Raw genomic sequence first — 15,027 nt, forward strand, 5'->3', positions numbered from 1 at the left:
GCGACCTGTATCTGATCTTTTCATGACAGTCTGAACGACACAGATCCGATCTTTTCAAATGTGACCCAGGCCACTTGGGTATGTGGTCCTGAATCCGATACGTATCCGATCTTTTGAAATGCGACCTCCGTCTGAACGGCCAGACCACATGTATCCGACCCGTACGTCATTGATACGCTACAAATGTCATAATTGTGCGTTGAAGTAGGCGGGAACGAGAAGATAAACAACAACCATGGCGGACGATGCTGCTGAGACCAGTCAATGGAAGGGAAGCGAGGTCACAGATTTAATTAATATTTGGGGTGACAGCTCTATTTAGGCCAAACTCGAGGGCTCTTATCGGAACCGGGCGGTTTACGAAAACATTTCCAGCAAAATGGCCGAGCGTGGTTACAGACGATCCTGGCTCCAATGCCAGCGAAAAATAAAAAGCCTGGAACAAACGAGGTGGCCGTCTACTTCCGCAAACAACGAGTGACGTCGTTGACCGTTGCGTACTCTTCTGCGCATACGGGTCACTTTTGGGTCATTTCACGTTCACACAGGAGATCACAAAAGGTCGCATTTAATTGAAAATGTGAATGGCCTTGCAAAAAAATCGAATTTTTTCAAAAAATCGGAATTGAGCATTAAGCCCTGCAGTGTGAACTAGTCTGTACAGGTTAAAGATGCAGTGAAGCCATAATTAAAGTATTATGGCTTTTAGTCTTTTAGCTAAATTGTTAGCTTTCAGTCCATTTCAGCTCATTATGTGATCAAAGCTGAATTTTCAGCATCATTACTCCAGTCTTCTGTGTCACATGATCTTTCAGAAATCATTTTAATATGCTGATTTGCTGCTTAAGAAACGTTTGATTATTATCAATGTTGATAACAGTTGTGCTGCTTCATGCTTCAAACCCGTAAGACCTCCGTTCATCTTCGGAACACAGTTTAAGATATTTTAGATTTAGTCCGAGAGCTTTCTGTCCCTCCATTGAAAATGTATGTACGGTATACTGTCCATGTCCAGAAAGGTAATAAAAACATTATCAAAGTAGTCCATGTGACATCAGTGGGTTAGTTAGAATTTTTTGAAGCATCGAAAATACATTTTGGTCCAATGTATTCTCTTCTGGAATCCTTTGCATTGAATTGATTCCATCGAATTGATTTCATTGAATTGATTCCACTGAATCCTTTCATCTGTCGGTGTTGGTAATGCACTTTTACGTGGTTGTTTTTGGCGATTAGGACATCCACGACATGCACACTTATGCACCATTTTAAAAAATATAGCAATACCAAAATACAAACAATGTAGAATAGCTTGAATACAGCGTGCATCTCCCTCAGACGAAGCTCGGGCGCACCGGATAACACGTCAGCGGTGTCTTACATCAGCAGGAGTCACTGTGGAGTCGTGAACCACACTCCTGAGCAGAAGGGGGCGGTAATGCACCAATAAGCTGGATGCCAACCGCCGTAAAACAGGAAAGAAGAAGAAGTGTAGTCGTGAACTCAGATTGACAACAGACCCGGAAGAGAAGACAATGCTGAATAAAGTCGTAGTTTTGGTTATTTTTGGACCAAAATGTATTTTCGATGCTTCAAAATGTTGCGGATGTCCTAATCACCAAAAACAACCACGGCGATGTAAAAGTGCATTACCAACGCCGACAGATGAAAGGATTCAATGGAATCAATTCAGTGGAATCAATTCAATGGAAAGGATTCCAGAAGAGAATGCAATGCTGAATAAAGTCGCAGTTTTTGTTATTTTTGGACCAAAATGTATTTTCGTTGCTTCAACAAATTCTAACTAACCCACTGATGTCACATGGACTACTTTGATGATGTTTTTATTACCATTCTGGACATGGAGTCTACCGTACAAACATTTTCAGTGGAGGGACAGAAAGCTCTCGGACTAAATCTAAAATATCTTAAACTGTGTTCCGAAGATGAACGGAGGTCTTACTGGTGTGGAATGACATGAGGGTGAGTCATTAATGACATGATTTTTGGGTGAACTAACCCTTTAAATAAGTTCTTTAAAAAATTTGGAGGCCGATATGCCATTGTTGTTGTCAATTCACATAACGTTCTTGAATGAATGATTTATTGATTGCATGCTGGTATGTTATTCAAAGTTTTCACTCATGTAACTGGCATGAAGAGCTGGAGGGCAAAACATCCATAGAACTGCAGCACAGGCATTTATGACCTATTGAACCTGTTACAGTATTTCAATCACTAAAAACAGTGGGACATTCTAAAACATTTAAGGCGAGACACGGCAGGTGAAAACATAATTTTTTTCATGCAGTGGTCAATTTTGAGATTTTGGGCCAGTTTGCTCCCTTAACATGTAAGCTTTCATGTCAAAATAAAAAATATGTCAACATTACACATTAAGGTGGTTATTTCATTATATTTTGTCAACTTGCGCCTTTAGATTTCTATCGGAAATCACCAAAAGTTAGCATTCTAACGCGAGCTCCCGTGCCGTCTCCATTCACAGAAACATGTCATGCCTCGTAAAGCTCTCAGTCTCATTAACAGCGCTGTCTAATCCAAATATGGACATTTCCTTTGTAGAAATAACCAACCGCGAAAGTTTGCCGGGGAATCTACAGCCGAAAACCACATCTGATTGATCATGTGAATTTCCGTCTACGTGATTGGTTCTCAGGCGTCACGCTTCCTTGTTTATTCTGCGCCTGAGAGAAAATGCGACAGCACCGAAATCAAGTCATAAAATTTCACTGAAAATACGGCAACAGCTGTCACTTGCAAAAGCTAGTAAAAAAGAAAGTAAATAACAGATTAGACGATGAAACCCCATCAGCGAGTGTCTCATCGCGTAACCTATTGTTTGGAAAGGGAAAGAGTGTTGGAGGGATTGGGAATGACAGCCGCGCCACACAGGAATGGCTCATAATTCACGTCACACGATTGTATGAATTAGTCAGTGGTTTATGTTGTCCTAACTGTGCTGGATCAGGGCTGAAAATTAACATCGATCCACAGAATCGTGGGTTTTGTAGTAGTGTGTTGCTGGAGTGTAGTCTGTGTGAGAGAGATAGGTACTGCAGAAGTTTGCAGTTTTTGTGACTGCTGTTATGTGTGTTTGTTATGGTAGTTCTCTTCAGCTTAAGGCTATTGTTATTAATAATTTATTAATTTATCAATTTCCATGTGTTTTAAATATTAAATAATACTGATTAATAAACTGAATATATATTTTGTTTGTAGGTTGGGTTTCAATAGAAATAAATGAAATTATACAATATAAAAACTTTAAAGGCCGTTTTCTCATGAGTAATGAGTTTTTTCTCACACTCAGAGTCAGATATCTCCACTTCAGTAGCACCTACAAGCACCAACCTTTCCAGACTTATACTTAGCTATATTCTGAAGGCTTTTACAGAGGGATTTGTTGATAAATCATTCCTATCCTGAGTTACAGGTCATTTTACTCAAAAAAACATGGCGAAAATAGTTTTTTTAAGGCTATTGTCAGTGTTCTCTAATTTACTAAAGCACAAAATAAGATATCCAGAATCCCTTCTGTAAAAGCCCTTTCATCTAATATGTCAACAAATAGAACCAAAAATTTTAAACCTGGACCTTTCCAATTTTCAGATTTTGTTTTTGGAAATGTATGCAAATTAGCATATATTTAAGTATATAAGGCCTCATTTGCATATTAAAACATAAATTTACACAAAACTTGTAATACATTTTTTTTTTTATGTTTATGCCAGTAATAAACTGGAGAAGTTTCACAGTGATATCTTTTAACTAAAAAAAAATCCCTATTCACCTGTAGTGTCTCGCCTTAACTTAAAAAAAAAAAAAAAAGTATATACAGGCAAGCTGATGAACACAGAATATCTCATAGCGGTTAAGCATTTTGTTTATAATGGTTTTCTATCAAAAAATGTTTACCGAGAAACTGTGTGTTGCATTCATATTCTGGGCTCATCTGCTTGCCTGTGCATAGTATCAAAAAAAGTCATTTCACTCGGCGGCCATCTTTGAAACGTCTCTCGGGCATCCTGGGCATCATGCAGTCTCTTTGAATGGGGAAACATCAAATTCTCCAAAAATGTTCGCCAACCTTACGATTAAATTTCATATTTGAAATCACCAATGAAATCTAACAACAACCGGCTCATAAATTTAGTTTCTAAACACTCGAATCATGACAAAAAAATAACTATTTTTCAGGCTGGATCAAGTTAATGCGCATGCGCAGACCTAAATGCGCGTCTCTTCGGAGGCGCGCGTCTGACTGTTTCTATAGAAACCGATGATTCTAACGGTCGCTGAAGTGATGTGATTTTACCAGTCGGTTATTGGCTCTTATTTAGAAGGCGGGACTTATTCCGGCATATTGCGCGTTACACTTTCTCCCATTCAAAACAATATGAGTGACACGTCTTGTGTTATTCTATAGTCTTTGATAGTATGCATCATCATTAAGTTGTATATTGAATTTGTTCTTTTAAAATCAGTAGCTCTATTTCCATCTAAAGTTGCCCTTAAACACCCTTAAACATGACTCTGAACAAAACCACCTGTGATTGGTTGCTTTACATGTCAGTCAGAAGGCCCCTCGGGCCAATGAAACTTCTGCCGTCAGTCTGAAGGTCTGGCTACATGAGACTGGAAATGTCTTTACCATCACTTTTGATTAATTTAATGCTTCGTAAATGATATAGTACACATTTAAACATTTTTAGTCTTTCACTTTCAATGTTCTAAATCCTTTGGGCTATTTGAAAAAGGCTAATTTCTTATATGTCCCCAAAAACCACGGCATCTTTAAAAGGTTTCCCAGCTTTCACACGCCATAACTATGCTATCATTTATCTTTACAGCTTGTGTCTGCCACATTTGTATTGCTTACAGTTTTAGCACTGATTTCAAGCAGGTTATTTTTTGACCAAGACACCTAACTGTTATTTAGAGCCGTGGATACGGAAATGCTCTGAAATCGAAGGTGCTAATTAGTGGCAGGACAGTTGAGGAAGTACCGCTGTGAAAGTATTTTCAGTTCCCACATTCCTCTCTGAAGCAATTTTTTGCCACCTCACGGTAGGCGTGTTTCGCAACAGTCTTTGGTTGTTCATTAGCTTGCTGCATTTGATACCAGGTTTAGTCACATACACCAGAGATTCGCAGATGTTTGCCTCTATTCAATGCTGTGATTGTGAAACTCTGAAGATTATTGGAGCACAGATGAAAGTCTGTCTTTTGAGTGCTTTAGAAATGGTGCCTCCAAAATAGTTGTACACACCTCACAAAAATACATAAAAGTTGTTGTTAGACACAAATAGGCACTGCGAGGAAGAAGCGGAGAGACGATATTCCCTGTGCTGCTGCACCTGCTGGCAAAAATATCACAAACAGAACGTCGATCCTGTGTGTACGGCATAAAAAGCACAAAAAACTAACAGAAACATTTTAAATAAATAATCTGAAGGATTCAGGCATCCTAACTCGTTTCTTCTGAACATCCTGCAGGTCCACACAAGATCAGGTTTATCCCCGAGATGGTGGGTCCGATTCTGGAGATGACACTGGTTCCGGAGATCGAGCTGCGCAAAGCCACCATTCCCATCTTCTTTGACATGATGCAGTGCGAGTTTCACTTCAGACGCTGTTTCCAGACGGTCAGTTTGCACAGACATCAGTACCTGTGTGATTTCTGTGGTGATAAACTGTGTTTGCATTCTAATTTGCACACTTACACTGCATACTAACAGTATAGTTCATGGGAAAGTACACTATTGTTCAAAAGGTTTTTTTTTTTTTTTTTTGTCCAACTAAAGGCTCAGCAAGGCTGCCATAATATTGTGAAATATAACAATTTATCACATTTCATACATTTTCTATTGTAATATATTTTAAAATGTAATTTATTCCTGTGATATAAAGCTGAATTTTCAGCATCATTACTCCAGTCTTCAGTCACATGATCCTTCAGAAATCATTCTAAAATGCTGATTTGATGTTTAAGAAACATTTTTTACCACTTTTTTGTTGTAACCATAATATATTTTTTCATGTCTTTTTGATAAATGGAAAGTTCAAAAGTTCAGCATTAATTTGAAACAAAAATATTTTGTAACATTATAAATGTCTTTGCTGTCATTTTTTATAAATTTAATGTGTCTTTTCTGAATAAACAAATTAATTTATTTTAACAAAACAATCTTACTGACACCAAGCTTTTGAGTGGTAGTTTATATGTATGCAGTATTTTTAAATAAGGGTGTCATCATACCAACATTTCAGTAGTACATACTAAAAGCTTTTAAATACTAAAAATGCATAATCCTTTGTTACCACAGCAAAAATGAATATACTACAGAACTGATTTCTCATTTAAAAGGTTAAATAATATGAATATTAACATATTAAACTGAACATGTACTCTTCAAATGTTTCTCCAATTAAACATTTCTTCAGGTCTTTCAAGTAATTATTCAAGTAAACAGTCGGACGCATCACCGCAAGGTGCAAGCACTATACTGAGCGTTTCTGCAAATACTCATGTGAGCAGTTGAAAGCAGCCACTCAAAAGGTGTAAAAACTGCTGCTTTATATTCTTTGAAGGGCCATCACAAAGTCCTGTTGTGAGGTAAAAAGCATGAATGGATGTACATTTTTAAATCCATTTGTGTGCTTTTAAACTCTCCTTTAAATCAAATTGAACATTTTTTTTTATTTTTTTATTTTTTTATTGAATATTGCTGAATTATAAATGTAAAATATAAAATGAATTTTAATCAAATCTTTAAATACCCTCCCTCTTGAACTGACATCTCTTCTCTGATGATGAGGGCGGGGTAACCTGTCACTCACATCCAGTCCACCAATAGCAAACCACAACCATCCAATCAATTCCCCATAGACAAAATCCCTAATTTTTTCTTGTTCCATACTCGGATATATGTCAAAATGGGGACGAAAACACTATCGCAACTTCCGTTGCATGCAGACTATAACATGTTCTGTAGTTTAGGATGCACTAGTTCTCATTTTGCAGACTACAGTATGTGGATAGCGCACATATTAGGATGCAGTCGGTTGTGCCACATCCCACAGAGATCTTTGTCTACCTCAAAAATCACTGCTGAAAGGTTACGGATCCACTACTTCCTCAGATATGCTTTTCTTTTATGCTAATCTACAGATGTGTGAGTTCATCTCTCATTTGTTGTTCTTCTGAGAGTGTCATTGGACTGATAATGCTTCAGTACAGCCTACTGCAGCTTCAGTTTGATCTAAAATCTCTCTCACAGATGCAGTGAGTGTTTGACACCCTGCATGTTTAAACCTGCCGGTCCTATGGGACGCACTAGTGTGCCATTCAAATGAGAAGCGTATTGAGGGCTGCATGAACAGACTGAAAACATTACAATTAATGCAAATGATGACACACATGATGTCAGTCATATCTTATCAGAGCTTTGCTTTTGGTGTGACTTGAGTCTGTTGTCAGAATTCGTTTGTGCACCAGTAAAACATACTTGGGTTATAAAGTCGGAACTGCGAGTTATAAAGTCGGAATTGCACCATATATAGTTGCGAGTTTTAAAGTCGGAATTATGAGTTATAAAGTCGGAATTATGAGTTATAAAGTCGGAATTGCGAGTTATAAAGTTGGAAGTGAGCGATATAAAGTTGGAACTGCGAGTTAAGCTGAAATTGCGAGTTATAATGTTGGAATTGAGCGATATAAAGTCGGAACTGCAAGTTAAGTTGGAATTGCGAGTTATAATGTTGGAATTGAGCGATATAAAGTCGGAACTGCAAGTTAAGTTGGAATTGCGAGTTATAAAGTCGGAATTGCGAGTTATAAAGTCAGAATTGTGAGTTATAAAGTTGGAATTGAACAATATAAAGTCGGAACTGCGAGTCATAAAGTCGGATTTGCGAGTTATAAAGTTGGAATTGAGCAATATAAAGTCGGAACTGTGAGTTAATTTGGAATTGTGAGTTATAAAGTCAGAATTGCGAGTTATAAAGTTGGAATTGAGCGATATAAAGTCGGAACTACGAGTTAAGTTGGAACTGTTATAAAGTCTGATGTTTTTTGTCTCAGAATTGCAAGTTTATATCGTGCAATTCTGACTTTATAACTTGCAATTCCTTCTTTTTAACTCACAGTTCAGACTTTATATCGCTCAATTCCAACTTTATAACTCGCAATTCTGACTTTATAACTTGCAATTGTGAGTTTATATCTCGCAATTCTTAGAAATAGTCAGAACTGTGAGATGAAAAGTTGCAATTACCTTTTCTATTATTTTTTTTTTAATTCTTATTTAATTCTTATTTATTACTGCCACTGGATTGAGATCTAAATCATGGAAGTGAAGTGCAGTTTATGTTGTTGAAGTCTTTTTTTAATTATGCTTTGTGAGGTTAGGAATTGTTTAAGTAGTAAAATTAAGACATCTAGATCTGTTAGTTTGTTTTGATGAAGTGAGGAGGACAGAAATCATAATGTGTGTATATGTTTGCAGTGATTTCATCAATGCTGAAGTCATCTCACTTCACTCTATAACAGCAATATGAAGAGCAGCATCTGAAAGAAAATCCCTCAGACAGCTTGTCTGTCTGTCTGTGTCTCTGATGAAGCGCGGTGATGGTAATGAGCAGATAAAGTTGAGCTCACAGTCGGTGTGACTGATAACGGCTGATTACTCTCTGACACAGCGCAAGAGAGCGAGAAAACGCAGGAGGAGGAGAGGGAGGAGGGCTGGGAGGAACGACGCTAATGAAATGAAAAATTAGCCACACTCGTTATTTACGGCTGCTGTGTTTAATTGCAGTTTGAGAACGAGATCATCACCAAGCTGGATCACGAGGTGGAAGGCGGCCGAGGGGACGAACAGTACAAAATCCTCTTCCAGAAGATGTGAGCGCAGATTACACATGCGTGCGCACACACACACACACACACACACACACACACACACACTGATAGTGATGTTAATATAATTGCTACATGAGGAAACAATGCAGAAGAGGTTTGTGTCTTCAAAAACCACAACAAAACTGACCCTAATTAATTCACATGTATTTAATCTTGTAAATGTTTAATTTTAAATATTTAAAAAATATTTGCACATAAAAAATAAAAAATAAAAATACTTGCATATAAATGTTACAGACTGACCATATTTGATTTGCATTCAATATTTAACAGGGTAAACTAAAACTAAAAATCTTTCTTTACTTTGCAATAAACATTAATTGAAATCAAATGAAATATTAAACAAACATTTTATTTAAGCTAGATGACATTGATGTACTAAAATAACTAATACTAAATAAACTAAAACTAATACATAAAAGTAATAATAAAAAACCTATATAGACATTTAAAAATGACAAAAACAGATAACAAAATTACTAAAACTTTAGCAAAAATTAAAGTGAAAGAAAATATAAAAACTAAATATAAATACTAACACTGACATTTAATATTAAATAATTCATTCAAATTAATTAATTAAAATTAATTAATTATATAAATAATTAATTTAAATTTAATTTTAAATTTGGTTTTATTGAGTTTGGTTCATCTGTGGATGTTATATGAAAGAAATATGTTTATTTTCATAATCTTTCATCAAAATACACTACATACTCTAATTCTGAAAATAACTTTTCTCCTGATGTAATCAATGAAACATGCAAATATTACCCAATATAAATATACCTTGTCAAGTCCATACATCAATTTAAAAGTGTGTTTTGCTCAGAAATATGGCATATTATTGTATTTTTTGTTGACTTTAATGAGATCAAATGACTTTCATGATGAGTCTACATACATTGCAAATGCTGTTTGTAACATGGAGTTTTGAGACAAAGCGGTGTGACCTCCATCATTGATGTGTGTGTGTGTGTGTGACAGTCTGTTGGAGCACTGCAGGAAGCACAAGTATCTGGCCAAGTCCGGTGAAAACTTTGTGACTCTGGTGGTCCGTCTGTTGGAGAGACTTCTGGACTACAGGACCATCATGCATGACGAGAACAAGGAGAACCGCATGAGCTGCACAGTTAACGTGTTGGTGAGGAGAACATTTAGTCTCTTAACCGTGCATCAATGCAACAAAACCTTGATATTTTACAGTGCATCTTTATGGATATATATGCATCCTGAGGGAGCGTGTGTGTAGGCGTCCTGATGAAATGGAGTAATTGCAGCAGCTCCTTTGTAACTTTATAATTGGCACAAACTCTTTGACGAATCTTGCACATGTCCGCAAGCGTTAATGTCACAGCTTTGTTCAAGCATAGCATCAGTGAAGAACTTGGATCTGACAGTATTAACTCTATTATGTATTTCAAAAACATACTGAGACACAAGTGCACATTATATCTGAACATGCCGTTGGAGTCCTTATGTGTTAAACATGACTTTTATGTCGTCTCGCCGGTCGGTGTGCAGAAATCAACAGCGCAAGGACAGAAGATGTTACTGGGGTGATGATGGATTCTTCTAGAGCCCATTACCTCTCCAGCACTGTCTCAGTCTGAGTTTGTGTTTTTGTTTAAACTGAGGTCAGCATGTGTATAGCATGAATAAGTGAAGAGAATGTGACCTTGTATGTGTGTGTTTCTGTTGCAGAATTTCTACAAGGAGATCGAGAGGGAAGAGATGTACATAAGGCGAGTGACTTTATCTTTTCTTCTTTTCAAAAGCATGTCTTTCTCTTTTTTTCTTAAAAAAGGCATTTATAATGTTGCCAACGATTTGTCGCTAAAACAAATCCCTGAAAACAGATAACACAGGCTCAACCGGGTTACTGAAGTCAGCAGTGCTAGGAACGGTTTTTCCTTCATCAAAGTTTTGCGTTTGGTGGTCTTATAAAATTAAAACTCAGTCAAATCAATATTTTGTGTACAGTTACTTAATTATGTCATCCAGTATCGTGGACTTTCATACAAACACAGCTGCTGCCATTTTATGACTATTGTTTTGTACACTGTTGGATTATAAGATAACAAACAGGTACGGTTTTAAAACAAACAGTTCAATCTCAGATCAATATCTCTTATCCCCATAATTATTTATGTGGCGAAATGCCGTTTATCTTTAAGACTCTTTAGTGTAGACAACAAAAGTTTCTCCAAGTACGTGAACGTGGAGCTAATCTGAACTCTGTACATCCTCTGGCCTTTGTGAATGTGTTATTGGAGCTTTTTTTTGTAATGGAGTTTGTGTTCAGATTGTTAATGTCATTCGTGTGTGTGTGTGTGTGTGTGTAGGTACCTGTACAAGCTCTGTGACCTGCATAAGGAGTGTGATAACTACACAGAAGCCGGATACACCCTACTGCTGCACGCTAAACTCCTCAAGGTAAATCGACACACGTTTATCTGACTATATATATATATATATATATATATATATATATATATATATATATATATATATATATATATATATATATATATATATATATATATATATATATATATATATATATATATATATATATATATATATATATATATGCCTCTTAGCTTTGAGGACGCCTCTAGATGTCTCCAGTAAACACACACTACATAGATTCCTACTTGCTGACACATGCCAGTGAAAGGACATTCAGCGTACATGAGATAACAGTGTTTATACACTCATTCAGCTGCAGAATCTACAGTATCAAGTATAATTTAATTGGATTTCTTGCTGTTGAAGACTACGACAGGAATAATTCATGCACATTTCCATTTCTTTGAGTGTTGAAGTTCTACAGAAGGATGTTTTTTCCCCGCGTCTGACATTTAGAAAGTCACCTCAAGTGCAGATTTGAGAACAAATTTCTGGTAGAAAGACACTCAAACTTTGTCAAAGATAATTGCAGTGCTCGCAAAGCTTTAAGTATTAAAATTCAGTAGTAATACGTTTAAAACGCATGAAACTTGAAGTATTACATTTAATACCAAGATATTAAAACTTCTTTAATTAATTCATCCTGAATCACTTAACATACAGACACCCTTTTTGGTTTTTGTAAACTTTATACTTAATTGATGTACTTAAAGTCATATTTGCATACGGAAATGTGTCTGTTTTTTTCTACTACTTGCATTTATTTGCATACTGATCTCTTTTTTTATATCCGTTTATACATCGACGTATTGATTCTTATGCATGTCATGACAAACTCAAAGGTCTGTGACATTTAATTTGCACATTTACACCAACTAAAACCTAATCTTACCTAAAACATTAACATTATGTGGCTGCTTTGCAAGCACTGCTTTGTCCTTCAGGAAATGCAAATTTGATCTTGGGAGTTAGTCCTGATAATTGACATTAACTGTTAGTTGAGCAAATGGATTAATGTGTATATTGGCTTGCTGTTTAATCGCATCTGGATTTGGGCTCAGTGTGTGTTCTGTAGTGAATGTGAGATTCGTGTAGGGCTTTACAAGAGTAATTTGATGAGGGAATCAGCTGGCACAGTCAGCGAGGGAACACCACGTACCCTTAAACCCACGCAGCTTCTTTTCATAAATAGCTGCCACCGTTTTGATTGTTCCTGCGTACAAGAGCAACACTCCCACATGCACACGCTTACACATTATACATGCATTTACAAACACACACACCTCAGAGTCCTGATCAGAGACAACACCAAAACCTGAAACTTTTCCAACTTGTTGTCTGTTCTCTTGGAAATCGTGAAACTTCGTCGAGGCGAAAAGTAGTCTCGTGATATTGCCATAACAGAGTGTTTAGGATGATTAGAAAAGAATATGCCACCACTACATTTACATTACGCCTCTACTGTCGTTTTGCTTTGTATTTAAATAAAAAACCTTTAGTTCAGTTGGATAACTGTCGCCGCCGCTCCATATTCACAGAGTACGCGCGATCGCTGAAAGTGAAAGTAAACGCGAGCGCGCATTCAAACGCGATTTCAATACCCCGCTTTTTGAAAGCGGCTCCCTGATGCATTCAAATATCTTCCAACATGAAAGCTATCTTAGGCTGGGCAGTGTAGATGTAACCATCTCTTAGCTCTGTATCAAAGAAAAATGTGGTCTTATTTGCACTTTAAATATTGAGAGAGTGTGATTATGGTTGCACTTATTGTAAATTGTTGCCATAAAAATTAATAACAGTTTTCTCTTAATCTTATTAAGCACAAACAATAAGGTTTCATTTGTTAACATTAGTTAATACACTATCATGATATAACAATGAATATTTTTATTAACTAACATAAACAAAGATTAATAAATACTGTAGCAAATATATTGCTCATTGTTAGTTGATGTTGGTTAATACATTAATGTTAATAAATGAGACCTTATTGTAAAGTGTTACCATTTACATTTATACTGTTTTTATTTCTATGATCAGTTTGTGGAACGGAGTTCAGTTAGGAGGTCAAAAGTTGTTGAAGCTCATAAATCATGTACAGTAAGGTCTGAAGAGACTGAAATCAAACAGAAGAGAAGTCAGTCAGTTGAGTTTGTGGCAAAACCTTTTACAGTACTTGAGTATTGTTGTCTTTTACTGCATATGATAATTCATACTCCGAAAGCAGAACTGAAATGAGTCATTACAAGATGATTAGTTAAAACATTTCAAATACATCTGCAGAATATTTTTTCTAGTCATGTATTTTGCCATCTTGTCTCGTCTCTTGAACTCAATCTCGAGTCTCGTCTCGTCTCATGAGGTCTCGTCTCGTCTCGTCTCCACTTCCTGCTCTGTATTGTAGAAATGTTCCTAATGAGTTTGTTTGATTGACTGTAAGCGCAGTGAGACCAGTGCTGATGTCACAGTGTAAAAACGGCTGGTCCACACTAAGGCAGTCAGCATCTCACTAGGCCAGGATGATCAGCTGATCTACTAGTTGTCCAAAAACCTACAAGTCGATTAGTAAGGGCCCAGAAATAGACACGTGGCTTTTGCGCTGATGATGCTGTTTCCTGAGTTGTTTGACCCCCACTGTTGCACAGAGCTACATGAAATGTCAATTACATTTACACTACAGTGAATCAGTTCTGACAGAGCCCTAAGCACAGTACAGTAGCTCAACGTGACAGCCAATAACAGCGGCCCTCTGGAGAATCAGCTGATCTACTCCAGCCTATCAAATCGCCTGTGTGTGTGTGTGTGTGTGTGTGTGTGTGTGTGTGTGTGTGTGTGTGTGTGTGTGTGTGTGTGTGTGTGTGTGTGTGCGTGTGTGCATGCGTGCATGTGTGCGTGTGTGTTCTACAAAGGTGATGAACTGAGTGGTCAGCAAAAAAGACAAGAGTTCTTAATCTGCACAGTTTCTCCCCATAATCACTTGTTTACAGGATCAGGCAGCATCTGTAATGAATATTACAGTGTGGCCACATAAATCAGTGTTATCAGATGGGCTCTTCATGCCTGCACAGTAATACAGCCAAAACCTTTCAGACTCTCCTCACAACAAAATTAATATTGCCAGCAGCTGTGATCTGAAAGCGACCGCACTGCTCTGTGTGTGTGAGTGTGTTTGTGCACCTGCATATTGCATATTTTCATTTATTGTTCTGAAGGGTAATACATTTTTTTGTTTCTTTCATTTTGTTCTTTCCCTGTGGTCCACTTATAATGCTCATAATAAAGTTTTTTGCTCTAAAAAGGTCCAAATTCTGTTTTTCGTGGCCACTCTCTCTGATATGTTGAATAAAGGTCTATTTTTATGCTGCTTTGCTTTAATGATTTCCATAAAATGATCGGAATTGTCACTTAAACTGTTCAGATCCAACTGAAATCATCAGTGATCTCATTTAGAAATAATAATATCCTTCTTCCTCATTATCTCATTGTGACTCGATGGGCCGAGTTTCTGAATGCAGAATAGCCGTCATTAACGTACACGTGGGCGGTTGTGTTAATGAATTCACATACTGTAACTTGCATCAGACATTTCTGCAGCTTCGTTTTTCTTATACGTGGGAAGTTTTGAGTTACATTGTGTTTTCATCATATAATGAACCTTCTTGTTTCAAAAGATA

The 15,027-nt window shown here is 36.8% G+C and overlaps 1 protein-coding gene across 8 annotated transcripts in view; it reads left to right on the forward strand.

The window, feature by feature from the left end:
• Positions 1 to 15,027, forward strand: part of dock1 (dedicator of cytokinesis 1) — a 273,581-nt gene that overhangs the window by 216,748 nt on the left and 41,806 nt on the right. For all 8 annotated transcript variants that reach the window (XM_067368773.1, XM_067368774.1, XM_067368776.1 and 5 more), the window contains 5 exons: positions 5,518 to 5,666; positions 8,838 to 8,923; positions 9,929 to 10,085; positions 10,646 to 10,686; positions 11,287 to 11,377. In XM_067368773.1, the coding sequence (XP_067224874.1) occupies positions 5,518 to 5,666; positions 8,838 to 8,923; positions 9,929 to 10,085; positions 10,646 to 10,686; positions 11,287 to 11,377 (524 nt within the window). The remainder of the gene's footprint in view (positions 1 to 5,517; positions 5,667 to 8,837; positions 8,924 to 9,928; positions 10,086 to 10,645; positions 10,687 to 11,286; positions 11,378 to 15,027) is intronic.

The sequence above is a fragment of the Chanodichthys erythropterus genome, chromosome 19 (assembly GCF_024489055.1).
Source record: "Chanodichthys erythropterus isolate Z2021 chromosome 19, ASM2448905v1, whole genome shotgun sequence".
NCBI classification, from domain to species: domain Eukaryota; kingdom Metazoa; phylum Chordata; class Actinopteri; order Cypriniformes; family Xenocyprididae; genus Chanodichthys; species Chanodichthys erythropterus.